Source organism: Pan paniscus, chromosome 18, assembly GCF_029289425.2.
Source record: "Pan paniscus chromosome 18, NHGRI_mPanPan1-v2.0_pri, whole genome shotgun sequence".
NCBI classification, from domain to species: domain Eukaryota; kingdom Metazoa; phylum Chordata; class Mammalia; order Primates; family Hominidae; genus Pan; species Pan paniscus.
Window position 1 is genome coordinate 90,898,488 of NC_073267.2, and position 17,177 is coordinate 90,915,664.

The 17,177-nt window shown below is 49.8% G+C and overlaps 1 protein-coding gene across 1 annotated transcript in view; it reads right to left on the reverse strand.

Annotated features, from left to right (window-relative positions):
- LOC100988147 (polycystin-1-like protein 2) overlaps positions 1-17,177 on the reverse strand; it is a 39,099-nt gene that overhangs the window by 16,802 nt on the left and 5,120 nt on the right. The window contains 10 exon segments of the mRNA XM_063598094.1: positions 676-892; positions 1,518-1,735; positions 3,068-3,267; positions 5,145-5,291; positions 7,342-7,520; positions 7,618-7,719; positions 10,229-10,459; positions 12,973-13,166; positions 14,030-14,252; positions 16,944-17,075. Of these exon segments, the coding sequence (XP_063454164.1) occupies positions 676-892; positions 1,518-1,735; positions 3,068-3,267; positions 5,145-5,291; positions 7,342-7,520; positions 7,618-7,719; positions 10,229-10,459; positions 12,973-13,166; positions 14,030-14,252; positions 16,944-17,075 (1,843 nt within the window).

The window sequence follows — 17,177 nt, forward strand, 5'->3', positions numbered from 1 at the left end:
TTGGCTGGGCACGGTGGCTCACGCCTGTAATCCCAGCACTTTGGGAGGCCGAGGCAGGTGGATCACGAGGTCAGGAGATTGAGACCATCCTGGCTAACACGGTGAAACCCCGTCTCTACTAAAAATACAAAAAATTAGCCGGGCGTGGTGGCAGGTGCCTGTAGTCCCAGCTATTCGGGAGGCTGAGGCAGGAGAATGGCATGAACCTGGGAGGCAGAGCTTGCAGTGAGCTGACATTGTGCCATTGCACTCCAGCCTGGGCGACACAGCGAGACTCCATCTCAAAAAAAAAAAAAAAAAAAAAAAACTTAGGGAGCTAAAGAGCGTGTGGTCAGAGGCCCTAGTGTAGGTTAGAGGCTTGGGTTGCTCCCCTGAAGAAGGAATGCTTAAGCCAAAACTAAAATTTCAGTAGGTATTGGCCTGGCGAAGAGAGAAGAAAGAACATTCTAGACTAAAGGACTAGCCTGTGTGAAGGCTGTTAGTGGGAAGGCAGCTTGGCATTGTAGGGACAGTAGGTGCCTGAGGTATACAGAGGGAGGGGATGGCCGGTGGTTCAAGCAGAGGCTGGTGAGGGAGACCTCTTGGTCCCCTAGTGATGCTGATGTACCCCTTTGCTGTGTCTCCACCCGGCCCCAAAATGCGGCTTCTCTTGGCACAGACATGTCCAGGGCTTACCTTTCATTTCTGATGACCCCAAAGTGAGTGTTACAGGGTCCTCTCTCTTTTTGGCTTCCTCCCAGAACACCTGCCCTGATGTGTTCTGTGGACAAATGACATCTTCCACCAAGGCGAGGAGACTGTTGATGTCCATCAAGTTCACTGAGTCCCAGCCCAAGGCGGGGGATGGCACCTTGAGAGCTTTGAAGAGGGAGCTGACGATTCTTGACACATCCTGGTGGGGAAAGGGGCCATAAGCCAAGGTGAGGGGTGCAGCACAGGGGTCAAGAGCACACGCCCTGGGCCTGGCAACCTGTGTAGGGACCCCTGCTCTGCCCACTGAGATGTGATAGTGACCTCCCTGAGCTTCCATTTGTCAGCTCTTGAATCCCTCTTCTAGGGTTTGAACTCATTCCAGGCTGTACTCCTCAAAGCGTGGCACACAGGAGGTGCTCAATGAAAGCTTACTGAATGCATCAACGCAGAGCGGGGAGTCTCGTCCATGGGCTTCTAGCCTGGGAGTCTACCATGAAGGCATAATTCTTTGCACATAGTAGATACTCAAAAAGTATGTGGGTGTATGCGTGTGTGCACATGTGCATGTGTATGTACGTGTCTGTGTGTCTCTCTGTGTATGTGTGTGCATGTATGCATATGTGCACCTGTGTGTTTGTGTGTGCATGTGTGTACAGATGCATGGGTGCATGCATGTTGCATGTGTATGTGTGCCTTCAGTTGATGAATTTTGGCACCTCATGCTGCCAGGCAACACAGGGCTGCTGGGCCTCAAGCCCCAGGCCTCACCCCCACTTCTGCTTAGGCTACGGCACCCCCCAGGCTAGCTGAGGTTGAGGACCTGCCTTGGTCACTGCCTCAGGTGTCAGAAGGCCGTCCTCCACGGGCTGTGGGGAGGGAGTCAGGTTGGGGGACCCCCGGTCCCATTTCCCAGTGTTCTTCTCCTTCGCGACCCGGGGACGAGTGTTCCGAAAGATCTGAACAATCAGGAGGTTGATGGGGAACATGAGGATGGAGCTCTCCAGGCCAATCATCACCTCCTGCCAGGTGAATTCAATTTTACCTGGGGAAAGGGAAGGAAGGGATCAAAGGGAGAGGCCACCGCCCGGAGCTCAGTCCCGTCTGCCCCTTGTGGAAGGTGGCTATGCAGTGAAGGGTTAACCCTGCCCAACGCCTGGGAGGTCACCGCTCAGCCCTTGGAAGTTCCCGACTGCCAAGAATGTCTTTGTTTCCCTGGGGTCTTGGGTCACACCGGATGGTCTGGGCTAATGATGAGATTTAGGTGGGGGCCTAGACCATATGATGTCAGCTTGACCTCTAGAGGGGCTGGAGGCGAAGGGCAGCCAAGTGGGTGTCAGCCATGCCTATATGTTGGAGCCCCAGTAAAAGCTCCGAATAGTGGCTGGGCATGGTGGCTCATGCCTGTAATCCCAGCACTTTGGAAGGTCAAGGTGGGTGGATTACCTGAGGTCAGGAGTTGGAGACCAGCTTGGCCAACATGGTGAAACCCCTTCTCTACTAAAAATACAAAAATTAGCTGGGCATAGTGGCGGGTGCCTGTAATTCCAGCTACTCGGGAGGCTGAGGCAGGAGAATTGCTTGAATCCGGGAGGCAGAGGTTGCAGTAAGCCGAGATCGTACCACTGCATTTCAGCTTGGATGAAAAGAGCAAAACTCTGTCTCAAAAAAAAAAAAAAAAAAAATTGTGAATTGCAAGGCTGGAGTGAGTCCCCCTGGTTGGCAATACTCCATGTGCACTGTCACACATCGTCAGGAGAAGTCAGCACCATCCACAACTCCACTGGGAGAGGATGCTGGAAGCTATGTGCCTGGTCTCTTCTGGCCCCTGCTCCATGTGTCTCTTCCCTTTGCTGGTTTTAATCTGTATCCTTTCTGTGTTTTTTGTTCTTTTGGTTTTTTTTTTTTTTTTTTTTGAGATGGAATTTTGCATGTTTTTACCCAGGCTGGAGTGCAATGGTGAGATCTCAGGTCACTGCAATCTCTGCCTCCTGGGTTTAAGTGATTTTCCCGCCCCAGCCTCCTGAATAGATGGAACGACAGGTGTGTACCACCACACCCGGCTAATTTTGTATTTTTAGTAGAGATGGGTTTTCACCATGTTAGCCAGGCTTGTCTCAAATTCCTGACCTCAGGTGATCCACCTGCCTTCGCCTCCCAGAGTGCTGGGATTACAGGCGTGAGCCACTGCGCCAGCTGTATCCTTTCACTGCAGTAAACCATAACTATGAGTACAATGGGTTCTGTAAGTCCTGCTAGTGGATCACTGAACTGGAGGGCGGTCTTGGGGACTCTGGAATGGCAGTGGCATTGCTGGAGCAGTGAAGGCTCAGGTCCACCAGCCACTAGCCCTGACCTCCTTGACACTGGGAATTACCCAAGTCCATCTTTTGCTCAGCTGGGTCCTTGGGGACCCCCCAGAACATGATGCTGGTCAGCATGGTGCACAGCAGCAGGGAGAAGCAGCAGGACACCCTCTGGACGCGGGTGAAGCTGCTGCGAGCGCAGCGGCTGAAGATCGAATACCAGATGTGTCCATCCTGGAAGCCCGCGGAAGTCTTCATGAAAAACAGGTGGCTGCAGGCAGGCAGGGAGAGAGGGACAGGCATTTAGGGAGACAGGAATGGGGGAAACTGGTCTCTGTGGGTCGTTCTTGGGATGAGAAGCAGGAAGAGAGGCAGAGATTTGTTTCTAAGATTGTTCACACTTTTTTTTTTTTTTTTTTTCAGATAGTGTCTTGTGTCTTGCTCTGTCACCCAGGCTGGAGTGCAATGGCATGATCTTGGCTCACTGCAACCTCTGCCTCCCAGATTCAAGCAATTATCCTGCCTCAGACTCCCAGGTAGCTGGGATTACAGGTGCCCACAACCATGCCTGGCTAATTTTTTGTATTTTTAGTAGAGACATGGTTTCACCACATTGGCCAGGCTGGTTTCACACTCCTGATCTCAAGTGATCTGGCCGCCTTGGCCTCCCAAAGCGCTGGGATTACAGGTGTGAGCCACTGCGCCTGGCCACATTTTTTTTTCGGATGGAGTCTTGCTCTGTTGCCAGGCAGGAGTGCAGTGGCATGATCTTGGCTCACTGCAACCTCTGCCTCTGGGGTTCAAGTGATTCTCCTGCCTCAGCCTCCCAAGTATCTGGGACTACAGGCGTGAGCTATTTTTTTTTTTTTTGTATTTTTAGTAAAGATGGGGTATCACCATGTTGGCCAGGATGGTCTCGATTTCTTGACCCCTTGATCCACCCGCCTCAGCCTCCCAAAGTGCTGGTATTACAGGCATGAGCCACCGTGCCCGGCTCCCCCCACAGTTTTGTTTTTTTTTAATAGAAGAAACACAGCATCATAGCAGCATCACTTAGAGTTAGCAATGAAGGCTCTGGAAGTTAAATTAGAATTATAGACGGCCCTCTTCCCAGCTGTGTGACCTCGAGCAAGTTACTTTGTTCTTTGTACCTTAGATGACTTGTCTGTAAATTGGGGCAAGTAATAATAACAGAACCTACCTCACTGGATTGTTGAAAGGAATAAAAGTGATGATTTCGTAAAGCATTTGGGGCAGTAGCTGGCATATAGGTCAATATTCAATCAGTGTCAGCATTGTTATTTTTGCTGTAATTTTAATATAATAATATAGCTAAAATACTATTAGTTTTGTTACAGTTAGATCATTGGAGTACAGTGGTTAAAAATCCCAGGCATGACGGAGTGCAGTGGCTCATTCCTGTAATCCCAGGACTTTAGCAGGGCAAGGAGAGAGGGTTGCTTGTGGTCAGGAGTTCAAGACCAGCCTGGCCAATGTGGTGAAACCCCGTCTCTAATAAAAGTACAAAAATTAGCCAGGCATGGTAGCATGCACCTGTAATCTCAGCTATTTGAGTGGCTGAAGCAGGAGAATTGCTTGAACTCAGGAGGCAGAGGTCACAGTGAGCCAATATCGTGCCACCATACTCCAACCTGGGTGACAGAGACTCTGTTCAAAAAAAAAAAAAAAAAAAAAAAAAATCCCAGGCATGGCCAAGCACAGTGGCTCACACCTGTAACCCCAAAACTTTGGGAGGCTGATACGGAGGATCCCTTGAGCCCAGGAGTTTGAGACCAGTCTGGGCAATATGGTGAAACCCCAACTCTACAAAAACAGTTGGACATGGTGGTGTATGTCTATAGTTTCAGCTACTCAGGAGGCTGAGGTAGGAGGATCTCTTGAGAAGGTCGAGACCATCCTAGGCAACATAGAAAGATTCGTCTCTACTTAAAAAAAAAAAAAAAGAAAAAGAAAGTGAGGCATCGTGGTGCGTGCCTGCAGTCCCAGCTGCTCAAGAGGCTGAGGTGAGAGGATTGCTTGACCCAGGGGGGTCGAGGTTGCAGTGAGCTGTGATCGTGCCACTGCACTCCAGCCTGGGTGGCGGAACAAGACCTTATCTTAAAAATAAAGAAAACAAAAATAAAGTACCTGAATTGTTTTCTGTCCTGCTCCGTGGCCACAGGAAACACCTTGTTGAGGACACAATCTCCAACATTGACGGATAGCCAGGAGTTGCACAGGAAATACCACTTCCGGTCCATCGCCAGGTCATAGACCAGCACCCGGCTGACATACCTGGAGAAGGGACCCAGAGTTTTGAGGATAAGGTGGAGCAGGGGAGGAGGCTTCACTGGACATCACCAAGGTAACAGCTTTGCAAACATGAACCCAAAGAACAAGAGCTCCTCAGAAAAAGAAACCAAATTTTTCTTTGTTCTTGGTGCCTTAATTAAAATTGGCATCACATAAGGAGGTCAGCTACTGTAGAGAGCCACCTCTGGGAAGCTGCCATGTTTCCACAAAGATGCTGCAAAAGGATGCATTCGGAGACCATTAACCTGTACACATGGCACCAAGCTCAGGGCCAGCGTCCAGGCATGAGCAAGTAAAGCCAAATTGTCTAAAGTGTGCATGTTCAGGCAGGTGCAGGCTGGGGTACGCAGAACATGGTCCTCTCTTGCGTTTCTTTCTTTCTTTTTTTAAATTTTAGACAGAATCTTGCTCTGTCACCCAGGCTGGAGTGCGATGGAGTGATCTTGGCTCACTGTAACTTCCGCCTCCCAGGTTCAAGCGATTCTCCTGCCTCAGCCTCCCGAGTAGCTGGGATTACAGGCATGCACCACCACACCCGGCTAATTTTGTATTTTTAGTAGAGACAGGGTTTCTCCATGTTGGTCAGGCTGGTGTCGAACTCCTGACCTCAGGTGATCCACCCACCTCGGCCTCCCAAAGTGCTGGGATTACAGGCATGAGCCACCGCGCCCGGCCTCCTCTCTTGCATTTCTAACCAAAGAATCACCATCTATCTTGGGCTGAGGACTTCGTGGGTATCTTCTAACCTGATTTAGGTCTTTGAGGTATGGGGAAGAATTGAAATTATCTTGCCTATCCTGTGATGTCAGATCGAGCAGCAGTTTTCCCTGTTGCTATATAGCCAACAAGAACAGCAATGATGGCTGGGTGTAGTGGCTCACGTCTGTAATCCCAGCACTTTGGGAGGCCAAGGTGGGCAGATCACTTGAGGTCAGGAGTTTGAAACCAGCCTGGCCAACATGGTAAAACCTCATCTCTACTAAAAATACAAATAAATAAATAAATAAATAAATAAGCTGGGCATGGTGGCGTATGCCTGTAATACCAGCTACTCAAGAGGCCGAGGCAGGAGAATCACTTAAACCCAGGAAGCAGAGGTTGCGGTGAGCCGAGATTGGGCCATCACTCCAGCCTGCGTGACAGAGTGAGACTCTGTCTCAAAAAAAAAAAAAAGAAAAGAAAAGTAGTGATAGCAATAGCCGCTCTTCACTGAGAATTTACTACATAGCGGGGGCTATGCTAAGATGCTCTTGACATGCATTTTCTCATTTCAGGAAGGGCAGCCCTGTAGGAATGCAAAAGCCACCTATGTCAAGGTCACAGGCTTTTCTGGGGCAGCTGACATCCAGTGATGCGGTACCCACAGGGATCAAGACCTGGGTATTTCAACCCAACTTGGGACAGCTCCAGAGCTCCCCAATGGTGGACCGCACTGTTGCTGGGCTGCATCACAGCTTGACTTTTCTGCCATCCTGCCTCCTTCCCTCCCTTCCCAGGTGCTGGTCCCAGTGCCCTGTAATAAACACCGTGCATATGCAACTCCATCTGAGAGCCTGCTTCCCGGGAGCAACCTACAGCGGCCACACTTAAAATATTAACGCTTAATCCCATAGGTGAATTAAAGTGCTATTGTTTTTCTAAAGCCGCCAGCTACTGATGGGTGGTCATACTGGACACCACTCATCTGGGTCACTCATTTTGGCCTCAGAATGCAGAGAACCTTGCTCCAAACTTGCCAGCTGTGTGACCTTGGGCAAGTCATAGGTTGATGCTGCAAAAGGGCCAAGGGTGGGGCTAGCACTGAAGATGGGGCTAGCTGTAGCTTCCAGTCCTTTTCCTAGCTACCGATCCAGTTTGTGTGGACCATGAACCAGTGGGCTTTTCTGACCCTCAGTTTCCTCATCTGTGAAACAGAGATCATTCTATGTGTCTTGCGGAGGCTTGCGAAGATCAGGAAGGAGGCAAATGTACAGTGCCCAGCCCTGGGCCTGTCACTCTGTAGATTCTCAAGGTTTGTCTGCCCCCAACTCACCACGATGGCCGGTCCCCTGAGTTGTCATGCCACAGCCGGAGGCTCCGCAGTTCTCCCAGGGGGAACAGGGTGGAGAGGAGGAAGGCATCCACTGCTCCTCGCTCAAAAACCAGAGTGTCGGGATCAGCCAGGTGGTGGGGCTCACTCTCTCCATCCAGGCCATACAGGGTGACAGTCACCTGAAATCCAGAGACCAGAAGTGGCCAACTCCACAGTGGCATAGCAGGGCTGGGTGGGATGTGCTGATTAATCAGTGGATCTTGCATAGGCAGGTACCTTTGAGGACGTGGCTGCCCCTCGTCGGTGTCCTGTGTAGACTGTCACCAGGTAGTGGTATTGAGCAAAGGGATCATTGTCTTCCAGCACTGTGACCTTCACCTGAAGAGAAGGACAGCATTAGGAAGGCCTTGCTCAGTGGGTTCCTGCATCACCTACCAGCCAAGAAGGAGCTGATGATTTGTGATAATCATGAATTGGGCAAAGCAAAATTACATGTGCCATTTATTCATCCCCTCGGGTGAGAACTGTTCTTTATAAAAGCAGGGTTTCAAGTGCAAAACACTGGGAAAATAAAAAAACACAAAGTACATTTTTTTCTTCTTCCTTTTTTTTTTTTGTTTTCAGACAGGGTCTCGCTCTGCTGCCTAGGCTCAAGTACAGTGCCGTGATCTTAGCTCACTGCCATCTCTGCCTCCCGGGTTCAAGTGATTCTCCTGCCTCAGCCTCCAGAGTAGCTGGGACTACAGGCGTGTGCCACCATGCCTGGCTAATTTTTGTATTTTTAGTAAGAGACGAGGTTTCACCATGTTGGTCAGGCTGGTCTCAAACTCCTGACCTCAAGTGATCTGCCCACCTCGGCCTCCCAAAGTGCTGGGATTAGAGGCGTGAGCCACCACGCCCGGCCCCAAAGTACATTCTTTATGAGATATGACCCCCATGTAGTCAAATTGGAAATGAACTTGATAAGCTGAGAACATTGAATGTTTGACCTGGTGAACCATACATACTGTGTACATGTATAATTTCTCATAACATTTGGAACCAGGTGGTGTTTCTGAGGGAATTTAAAAGAAATGAAACGTTAAGATAGTTTAGCGACAAATGAACTCATGGAGATAGGAAGTAGAATGATGGTCAGCAGAGGCTGGGAAAGGTAGTGGGGGCGGGAATGGTGGGGAAGACAAGGTGGTTAATGGGTACAAAATTAGAAAGAATGAGTAAAATGTAGGCCGGGCGCGGTGGCTTACACCTGTAATCCCAGCACTTTGGGAGGCCAAGGCGGGTGGATCCCTTGAGGTTAGGAGTTACAGACCAGCCTGACCAATGTGGTGAAACCCTGTCTCTACTAAAAACACAAAAATTAGCTGGGCGTGGTGGCTGGCACCTGCAATCCTAGCTACTCGGGAGGCTGAGGCAGGAGAATTGCTTGAACCCAGGAGGTGGAAGTTGCGTGAGCTGAGATCACGTCACTGCACTCTAGCCTGTGTGACAGAGCAAGACTCCATGTCAAAAAAAAAAAAAAAAAAGAATGAATAAGATGAATAAGATCTAGTATTTTATACCACAACAGGGTGACTACAGTCAATAATAATTGTACATTTAAAAATAATTAAAAGAGTATAATCGGATTGTTTGTGACACAAAGGATAAATGCTCGAGGAGATGGATACCCCAATTATCCCAATGTGATTATTACACCCTGCATGCCTGTATCAAAATGTCCCATATACCTCATATGTATATATACCTACCAAGTGCCCATAAGAATTAACAAAAATTTTTAAAGAGTTTGGCAAAAAGAAAAGAAAAAGAAATTAGCCAGAGTTGGCCAGAGGCTATAGTCGACTCTGAATGCGCTGCCCAGATCCCCCTCCCACGGAGGGTTCGTTGCCTCAGTTAATGGGGTAAAAAATGCAACACCTACCTCTGTTGAGATTGTGCCCCCTTGGGGCAGCCAGCACCCAATGACCAATAGGCGGAGTGTCTGGGTGTGGTCAAGACCTGGGCATCTCAACCCGACTTGGGACAGCTCTGGTGCTCCCCAGGGTCTGGGCCGGGCTGTCACTGGGCTACATCACAGCTCAGCTTCTCTCTCTGCGCATGCTGCCTCCTTCCCTCCCTTCCCAGGTGCAGGTCCCAGGCCCCCTTAATAAACACCCTGCACACTCTGCATGCTCAACTTTGCATCGGAGTCTGCTTCCTGGGAACCAACCTACAGCAGAGGCACTTCAAGTATTAATGCTTAATCTCTTGGGTGAATCAAAGACAGCAGTATCAACGCTGAAACATTATCTTATTAAATTTAACCCACATGAAATCCTGAGTGATGTTGCTTCGGGGGAAGGGGTAGGAACGGATAGAGTTTCACAGCTCTGTGACAATGCAACCTTGCATTCATTCATTACCTCTTCTTCAGATAGCCATAAATATTGGCTGAAGGCCTACTATGTATGTGTCAGGCATACTGCATACATTGGAAAACAATTTTTTTTTTTGAGATGAAGTCTTGTTCTGTTGTCCAGGCTGGAGTGCAGTGGCATAATCTTAGCTCACTGCAACCTCCACCTCCCAGGTTCAAGTGATTCTCCTGCTTCAGCCTCCTGAGTAGCTGGGATTACAGGTGCATGCCACCACGCCCGACTAATTTTTGTATTTTTAGTAGAGATGGGGTTTCACCATGTTGGCCAGGCTGGTCAACTCCTGACCGCAGGTGATCCGTCCACCTTGGCCTTCCAAAGTGCTGGGATTACAGGCGTGAGCCACCGCGCCCGGTTGGAAAAAATCTTAAGTAGACAAATACCCTCTTCTCGTGAAGCCTAATATTATTTGAAAACAATGGAGTTTTCTCCAGGACGGTGTACACAGCGCCAATGGTTCTCAGCCTCACCTTGGCCTGATCCTGAGCGTCCTTCCTCCTCGCCCAGATCACCACCAGCACGTAGACCACACACAGGCAGCCCATGGTGGTCACGACCACAGGGTTGTCCTCAAAGGTGGCAAAGAGCTCAGCAGTCTGGTGGATGTCGATGGCATTGGGCATCACCAGGAACGTGCTTCCGAAGAAAGTGAGGTGGTTGCAGAGGCAGTGTGTCTGGTAGGGGCTGGTCCGAGGCCCCACCTACAACCCACAAAGGGGCTGTCAGTGGAGACGCTCGGGAAGCTCAACCCCGGCTCGCTCGAGCCCAGGGGAGGAGAACGGTGTTCGGTTTGAAGGGTGCACACTCTGCTGGGGTGTGCGGTGGGAAGACCGCTGGTAGACCAGCTTCAAAAGCCCCTTTTGATCTTTTTTTTTTTTTTTTTTTTTTTGAGATAGAGTCTCACCTGTTGCCAGGCTGGAGTGTAGTGGCGAGATCTCGGATCAATGCAATCTCCACCTCCCGGGTTCAAGCAATTCTCCTGCCTCAGCCTCCCGAGTAGCTGGGACTACAGGCACGCACCACCACACCCAGCTATTTTTTTTTGTATTTTTAGTGGAGACGGGGTTTCACCATCTTGGCCAGGATGGTCTCAATCTGCTGACCTCGTGATCCGCCCGCCTCAACCTCCTAAAGTGCTGGGATTACAGGAGTGAGCCACCGTGTTTGGCCAATATTTTTTATTTAATTAAAATATGGAGATAATATTATTTATATTTTTGTGTCCATCATTCTCAGTGGACAACTGTGTATATGTTGCCAGTCTGCTTTCCTTTTTTTTTCTTTTTCTTCTTCTGAGACGGGATCTCACTCTGTCGGCCAGGCTGGAGTGCAGTGACACAATCTTGGCTCACTGCTGCAACCTCTGCCTCCTGGGTTGAAGCAATTCTCATGCCTCTGTCCCCCAAGAAGCTGAGATTACAGGCATGCGCCACCACACCCGGTTAATTTGGGTATTTTCAGTAGAGACGGGGTTTCGCCATGTTGGCCAGGCAGGTCTCAAACAGGCTGATCTCAAGTGATCTGCTTGCATCAGCCTCCTAAAGTGCTGGGATTGCAGGCGTGTACCACAGTGTGATTCGCGTCTGCAATCTGAGCTTCTTGGGAGGCTGAAGCACAAGAATTGCTTGAACCCCAGAGGCAGAGGTTGTAGTGAGCTGAGATCATGCCACTGTACTCCAGCATGGGCGACAGAGACCCTGTCTCAAAAAAATACATATATATGGCAAGTAAATTTGAGATCTCCTTTGTCCCTCTTCCCCTATAGGCAACCAGGATCACAAATTTGGCATTCACCCCCGTGGTGCACCTGGTGCTCATTCACAGGACAAATATTTGTGGGGTGCTAATTCTACATCCAGCAACAGGCTAGGTGCTGAGAGGACACTGGTGTGACTAACTCATCCCAGTTTGCCAGGGCCTTTCCTGCTTTTCAAACAGAAAGTCCTGAGTCCCAGGAGCTCCTTCAGTCCTGGGCAACCCGAGACAGTTGGTCAGCTTATGCTGAAAAGCAAAATAACCTGGGGGAACCACAGGAAGAAAAAGAGAAGGACACAGGTTTGAGTCCTAAGCTGGCATTTTGGCACAAAGAAGGTGTGATGGCACTTACACAGGTGGTGCCTTGTGGTGCAGGACAACATGGCCGGGCAGGAAGGGGACCGGAGTGAACCAGGGCAGGGGCTGCCATCTGTGCCTGTGCTTCACAACCACATGGCCACCCCCAATCCCTCGCGAGCTCACAGTCACCCCCTAGGGCCATCTGGTGGGTAAAGAAGATGGTTTGTTTGAGACAGAGTCTTGCTCTGTCGCCCAGGCTGGAGTGCAGTGGCATCATCTCGGCTCACCGCAACCTCCACCTCCCAGGTTCAAGCAATTCTCCTGCCTCAGCCTCCTGAGTAGCTGGGACTACAGGTGCCCACCACCACACCCGGTTAATTTTTGTATCTTTAGTAGAAATGGGGTTTCACCATGTTGGCCAGGCTGCTCTTGAACTCCTGACCTCAAGTGATCCACCTGCCTCAGCCTCCCAAAGTGCTGGGATTACAGGCTTGAGCCACCGTGCCTGGCCCTACATGTAAGATTTGGGACAAGTCAGTTGAGTTTCCTGAGCCTTTGTTTTGTCCCCTGTAAAATGAGAGTCACAGCTGTCTTGGAGATGATTGTGCAGATTTGATGAGCCGATGTAAGCAAAGCATGGAGCTCTGCACCTGGCACAGAACTAAGGGCTGAGCTATGAGTTCATTCTCTTGGAAATGACACCCTGGCCTCCTAGAGGCAGAAGGCCTTCCTGAGTCATTCGTCGCCTGGGTCAATGACCATTTGTTCTCAGTGATGAACAAAGCACATTGTTCCTGTCGCTCTGGGGGCTCCCAGTGCATGGAGGGAGACAGACGTCATTTAAATGATCTCATGCGTAGAGGTGAAATGACCCCTCTGCTTAGCGCTATGGATGAGGAGCACTGGGGTTGGATGCTCTGGATGTGTGTGCTCTGGGGGTTCACAATAGGAAATCTGACTTAGGGAGTTAAGAACAGTTTTCTCGAGGAAGCAATGTTTAGGCTGAAGCGAGGATGAGGCGGGTATCCTAGGCACCAGGAACAGCAAAGACCCCATGGAGAGGCTCAAGATGCTGTGCCAGAGGCACCAAAAGGGAACCCTACATGAGCTGGGCACAGCCCACCAAGCTGCCTCATCTCCTTCACTTCGCTCTCCTTACCTGGCACCCTGAGTCGTCCCAAGTCTCCTGGACCTCATCCCAGAGCACACAGTGAGACAGGAAGGTGGTGATGCCAACTGTGAGGTCCCTGCCGGGGGCTGGCTCCAAGTCAGACTCAGGGACCACAGTCAAATAGTAGACCCCTTCTCCAAAACGCAGGTCCTGTGGGCTCAGGATCCACGTGGGCAGCTCATCTGTAGGAAAGGGGGTTCCAGGTCAGCCTGAAGCCTCCTTGAGATGGGCGTTAAGATCATAGGAGAGGGTGACTGAGGCCACTTGGCAGGGAAGCAGACCCTGCCGGTTTTCCCCCACCCCTGATGTCCTAGGAGCACTCTCTCCTCCTGAGACCAGGAGCATAGAAGAAGGGGCACTCCCCAGTCAGGGTGCACAGCTGACTCAGACAGACAAGGGCTCAAACACAGATTCTGCTCCTTATTGGCTGTATGAGCTCAGACCAGTTCTTTTTCCTTAACCTCTTTGTTCTTATCTGGAAAGTAGAGTTTTTTTTTTTTTTGAGACAGAGTCTCGCTTTGTCATCCAGGGTGGAGTGCAGTGGTGTGATCTCAGCTCACTGCAACCTCTGCCTCCTGGGTTCAAGCTATTCTTGTGCCTCAGCCTCCTGAGTACCTGGGATTACAGGTGTGCACCACCTCGCCCAGCTACTTTTTGTATTTTCAGTAGATATGGGGTTTCGCCATGTTGGCCAGGCTGGTCTTGAACTCCTGACCTCAAGTGATCTTCCCGGCTTGGCCTCCCAAAATGCTAGGATTACAGGCGTGAGCCACCACACTTGGCTGAAAGTGGAAATTTCAATAGTTCCCCCTGCCAAGGGTTGTCATGAGGATTGCAATGAGGTCAGTCCTATATGAGCTTGTAAACTTCTTCGGGGCATATAGTAAGTGCTCACCTAATGTTGGCAAATAGTAACACCAATAAAAAATAAGCCACTGAATGTGTGGGGTGGTTTTTTTCTTTGCTTTTCTTCCTATGGCTTCTGATTTCCAAGTGAAGCTGATCATACCCCAGGCAGCAGCTCAGGAAATGGTCACAGGCCTACCTGGAGCCACCATTGGTACGAGGCGAGTTTGGGCATCGTAACTGCTCTTGTTGGGGTGGTAGCCATAGCCCAGGCTAAGCGTGAGTGCAATGTCCGGTCTCCAGTGCAGCTGGATCCCCAAGGTTGCCTCCCCTGAAGTCACGTTCACCCACAAAGCTTCAGGACTGGTCAGGTTCAACACGGTCGGCTGGCTGTGTCTTTGTGAATGCCGGGGCAGCAGGATCTGTGATCAGAAATAATCCTATTGAAGGTGTGCCAGGAAGGCAATGCCAGCCCGTGGGCATCAGGACTGCTGTGTAGAGCTGTGTGGCCTGAGCACCTGGGAACAGAAATCCAGGCCGGGCTTTGCTCATTGTATTAGTTTCCTAAGGCTTCTATCACAAATGACCACTGTGGGAAGCTTAAGACAATATACAGTTGTTATCTTTTAGTTCTAAAGGCTGGAAGTGCAAAATCAGTTTCCCAGGGCTAGGGGAGAACATACTTCCCTGCCTTTTTCAGCTTCTGGTGGCCGCCTGCATTCCTTGGCTCATGGCCCCTTCCTCGCATTACTCCAGCCTCTTGCTTCTGGCATCAAGTCACCTTTTTGTCTTCTGGAGTCACCTCCCTTTCTGCCTCCCTTTTATAAGGACCCCTGGGAAGACGCGGAGCCCACCAGATAACCCAGGATAATCTCCCCAGCTCAAGATGGGCAAGACTCAAGCACATCTGCAAAATCCCTTTTGCAGTTTTGTTGGGTTTTTGTTTTTAGACAGGGCCTGGGTCTGTTACCCAGGCTGGAGTGCAATGGCATGACCAAAGGTCACTATAACCTTGAAGTCTCGGGCTCATGTGATCCTCCCACTTTAGCCTCCCAAAGTGATGGGATTACAGGTGTGAGCTACCACACCTGACCTCCCTTTTGCATTTAAGGTGACATATTCACAGGCTCCAGGGATGAGAACACAGACATCACTAAAATTGTTATTGAATTAGGCATTGATGAGAAAATTGTAGAAGACTAGAATAGAATCATTAAAATTTTGAAAAAATGAATTTAGATTGCACCATGGTATGTTTACGTTTTTCTTTAAAGAAAATCTAACTGGACATTTTATTTTTTATTTATTTTTTTGAGATGGAGTCTTGCTCTGTTGCCCAGGCTGGAGTGCAACGGTGCGATCATGGCTCACTGCAAACTCTGCCTCCCAAGTTCAAGTGATTCTCCAGCCTCAGCCTTCTGAGTAGCTGGGACTACAGGTGCCCGCCATCACGCCCAGCCAGTTTTGTGTTTTTAGTAGAGACGGAGTTTTACTGAACACAAATGAGCAAATGCACGAGAAAGTGCTATGCAAACTGTTTTACTGTTGGCCAGGCTGGTCTCAAACTCCTGATCTCAGGTGATCGACTCGCCTTAGCCTCCCAAAGTGTTGGGATTGCAGGTGTAAGCCCTTGTGCCCAGCCTAACTGGACATTTTAGAGGCTATGTAGTGGGAATGGTTTATGTAACAAAGATAACTAAAATTCCAAACAATAGATTTATATAACCAGGAAAACTCTGGTTATATACCCAAGGATTGGTGAATGAACATGCATTTGTAGTTTTAAGTTAAGTACAATGATTAAGCTAGGGTAAGGACCTTTTTTTGTTTGCTGTTCTTTTGTTTTTTGTTTTTGAGATGGATTCTCACTCTGTCGACAGGCTGGAGTGCAGTGGCACGATCTTGGCTCACTGTAATCTCTGCCTCCCGGGTTCCGGCCATTCTCCTGCCTTAGCCTCCCAAGTAGCTGGGATTACAGGCCCGCACCACCACACTCAGCTAATTTTTGTATTTTTTTTAGTATAGACAGGGTTTCGCCACGGTGGCCGGGATGGTCTTGATCTCCTGACCTTGTGATCCACTCGCCTCAGCCTCCCAAAGTGCTGGGATTACAGGCATGCGCCAGTGCGCCCAGCCTGTTGCTGTTATTTTTAAAACTAATCTTGGTTCACTGCAGCCTCGACCTCCTGGGCTTAAGCAATCCTTCTGCCTCAGCCTCCTGAGTAGCTAGGACCACAGGTGCATGCCATCACACCTGACTAATTTTTGTATTTTTTGTACAGATGGTGTTGCACATTGTTGCCGAGGCTGGTCTTGAACTCCTGGTCTCTAGTGATCCTCCCACCTTGATCTCTCAAAGTGCTGGGACTACCAGTCCCAAAGTGTGAACTACCAGGACCAGCTGGTAAGGATCATTTTGGAAAATTCTCTTCTTTAACCATTTTAAAAAAAAATTAATTGGCCAACTTTCAATTTCAACCAAGTTGAAAAAGAAGACAGAGGCTAGGCGTGGTGGCTCACGCCTGTAATCCCAGCACTCTGGGAGGCCGAGGCAGGTGGATCACCTGAAGTCGAGAGTTCAAGACCAGCCTGACCAACATGGTGAAACCCCATCTCTAATAAAAATACAAAAAATTAGCCGGGCATGGTGGCGCATGCTTGTAATCCAGCTACTCGGGAGGCTGAGGCAGGAGAATCACTCGAACCCAGGAGACAGAGGTTGCAGTGAGCCGAGATCTCGCCATCACACTCTAATCTGGGCAACAAGAGCAAAACTCCATCTCAAAAAAAAAAAAAAAAATACAGAAATGTGGCCAGGTGCAGTGGCTCACGCCTATAATCCTGGCACTTTGGGAGGCCGAGGTGGGAGGACTGCTTGAGCCCAGGAGTTTAAGACCAGCCTGGGCAATATAGTGAGAACTTGTTGCTACCAAAACTTAAAAAAAAAAAAATCAACTGGGTGTGGTGGCTTGCACCTGTTGCCCCAGCTACTTGGGAGGCTAAGGTGGGAGGATCGCTTGAGCCCGGGAGGCAGAAGTTGCAGTGAGCTGAGATCATGCCACTGAACTCCAGCCTGGGCCCACCTGACTTTTGACGACACCCCAAACTTCTACCTCGATATTCTCCGACAGATTCTTCACAGGTATGAGTTGACCACTAGGGCTGGTCACACGGAGGCCACCGACAGTCCCGCTGACATCAAAGTGGCTTCGGGCTGGAAAGGGGCTCTTTGGGAAACTCATCATCTGAAACCAAGAGCAAGGAGTGTTGGCCAAGGCCCCTGAGAAGCCGGAGGGTGAAAGACAAGGTCCTAAGACTCAAGGAGAAGTAGCCCTGGCGTGTGGGGC